The 2,282-nt window shown below is 50.8% G+C and overlaps 1 protein-coding gene across 1 annotated transcript; it reads left to right on the forward strand.

Moving 5' to 3' along the window:
- The first annotated feature begins 237 nt into the window (after positions 1–237).
- Positions 238–2,074, forward strand: LOC100898360 (uncharacterized). Its single transcript, XM_003744524.2, has 4 exons — positions 238–349; positions 1,011–1,244; positions 1,322–1,380; positions 1,471–2,074. The coding sequence occupies exons 1-4, from the start codon at positions 307–309 to the stop codon at positions 1,717–1,719; spliced, it is 585 nt and encodes a 194-aa protein (XP_003744572.1). The 5' UTR covers positions 238–306; the 3' UTR covers positions 1,720–2,074.
- Positions 2,075–2,282: the final 208 nt, after the last annotated feature.

Consider the following 2,282-nt stretch of genomic DNA (forward strand, 5'->3'; position numbering starts at 1 on the left):
TAGATGAGGAGATCCCCATGCAGTTTCTGTCGCCTGATTGCTTCAAATGCTTCGAAACTGCTCTTGTCCTCAAGCTGAGGTTAAGTCACTTCACTCAATCTGGTCGTTCCACGATCGATGACCATCTCCCATCTTGGAAGAAGAATTGCGTCTTCGTGTTAGCTCGCACTAAAAATTTGACGACTCCAAGCCCTTCCCCTCTCGCGTTGGAATCGAGCCTTGTTATGGTGCTGAGCTATTACAACTCCGAATTCGCTCGAGCTGGTCGCTGTCAATCACGACGAAATATAGGTTCGGAAGCAAACGATGATGATTCCTGTGTTGTCATTCGCGATTCTTCTCGTCAGTGGTGAGTCGTCGTCGGAGACAGCTATTCTCGATGACTAGCGTGGTAAAAGCGTATTTACGTGGTCTACAAGCAGCAGAGACATGGTCACAGAAGACGCAGATAAAGCATATCCTAGCTCATTCGATCAGTAATCAGGGGAAAATGTACATGTGAAGAGGTGAAGACGTGGAGCCGCGTACACCCAGAGGCCTGCGGCCATCAATGCTGTGAAGGAAGGTCGATGAGCGTCGATAGTATGCGAGCCCATCCGCGGGAAGATGATGCGCTCCGGCAAAAATGTAGATCATGTACGGGACACTTTGAGTAAAGGGATCAGGTTTCATCCAAAGAGGCTAAATTCCGATTCCCGCAGGGCGATTTCTATGATTCCATCGATTGAGATGCCGCTCTGACTAGAGGCTAAACCGAGGCAGGTATCCGTGACTTCATCTGAATGTTTGAAACATACCACGGCACAGAACTACGCTCATTGTGAGGCGCATCAACGATGATAGGAGGTCGAGATGACAGAATAGACTATGAGACAGAGAAAAAATCGCGAGAAGGCGGGTTGTGACATTCGAATCCTGTCCTCGGTCCCTGCAAGAGAGCTAGGGATACTCGCCTTGGGTTGAGCCGAGCATGACGAATCGTAACGTCAGTGCACCCCTCCCAACAGCAGGAGTGCGCGAAATCGGAGCTTCAGCAATAAGCCCTATCGATGGAATCCCCGATTCCCATTCTGAACCCGCCGGCTTGCGGACACTGCTCGATGGGACGGATAAACTTCACGGGAAATCGGAGCCTCGAGCTCGATCGGAGACCCTACCGCTCATCCGGATCGTCTATGTCGGGGACGACGACTTGGAGATCGATCCGTCTAGTTTGCGGTTCATTGTACGCTACGGAAACTCGGGTAAGTGACTGATAATTAGAATCAAACACCTAGGCCTCCGATCCGGGATACGGTCATATCGCAATGTTCCTCTTTAGTCGTACCTGCGGCTAAGATCCAGGAAAAATGGGAGGATATACAGGCAGAGGTGGAAAAGGTAAGATGACCCCTATCTGTCCCGCCGCGCTGTACGTTAATGTCATGAAGTCTGGGCTTGCGCGGATCCCGTCAAGCGTCTGAATTGTAGGTGGCTCAGGAGAACGGTATCGAGATCGATGTTGGAATCGAGCACCGGAACGTCGGCGACGACGACAACGAAACGGATGCTGATGCGCAGCATGAGGAGACAGGTGTCGCAACCTGGCAGTACATCGCAATGGGGGTCGCAGTCGCCGTAGTCGTTTCAATCGCGGTAGCATCGATCGCAGCTGTCCTTCGAAAACGGAGTCAGACTCTCAGACACGCGGAGGATTCGATGAGGGTCACTTCCCCGTGAGGAGGCATCGAGAGGACCCGCATAGAAAAGAGCGCGACCTCAGGCACCTGTGTTGCCGTGGTTTTGTCTTCACTTCTCGCATGCAAGCATAATTTCATAGTAGAATTACATATCGGAGACCTCGGAGTGACTTCCGGTTTTCAAGCTCGAGGAACATCGAAGAACTCAGGAAGGCAAACAGCTCTAGGAGATTTTCGCGGGGCTCAAAGCGGAGAAGTTGATCGATGGACGCGCAGGAGCCCGATTCCTCGACACGATACTTCACATCGCATTCCCGATATATGCCTCATCTATCTCCAGTATTCGATGGTCCTCCGAAAATTCGATTGTCGTGAAAAGACCAGAACTAGCGCGATGATTATCCCTCCAAAGAGGAGCCTGTCTTTTTGACCCAATAAATCTCAGAAGGAACGAAATTTTTCCGCGTCGATTCATTCATTATTCTATGGTCGGATGACTTGGACCTCCTCCTCTGCATTCATAGCATTCTGCTGGTCAGAGAAGATTGGGAGCGCAGAAGCTCCATGGCGGGCTTCGTATTTCATGGAACTTCTTTTTCATTG

The sequence above is a fragment of the Galendromus occidentalis genome, unplaced genomic scaffold, assembly GCF_000255335.2.
Source record: "Galendromus occidentalis unplaced genomic scaffold, Mocc_1.1 scf7180000077470, whole genome shotgun sequence".
Classification (NCBI taxonomy): domain Eukaryota; kingdom Metazoa; phylum Arthropoda; class Arachnida; order Mesostigmata; family Phytoseiidae; genus Galendromus; species Galendromus occidentalis.

Coding starts and splice junctions, on each gene's coding strand:
- LOC100898360 (XM_003744524.2), top strand. CDS start 307: ATGATGATTCCTGTGTTGTCATTCGCGATTCTTCTCGTCAGTG. Junction 350..1,010: donor CGCGATTCTTCTCGTCAGTG/GTGAGTCGTCGT, acceptor TCCCAACAGCAG/GAGTGCGCGAAATCGGAGCT. Junction 1,381..1,470: donor TACAGGCAGAGGTGGAAAAG/GTAAGATGACCC, acceptor TCTGAATTGTAG/GTGGCTCAGGAGAACGGTAT.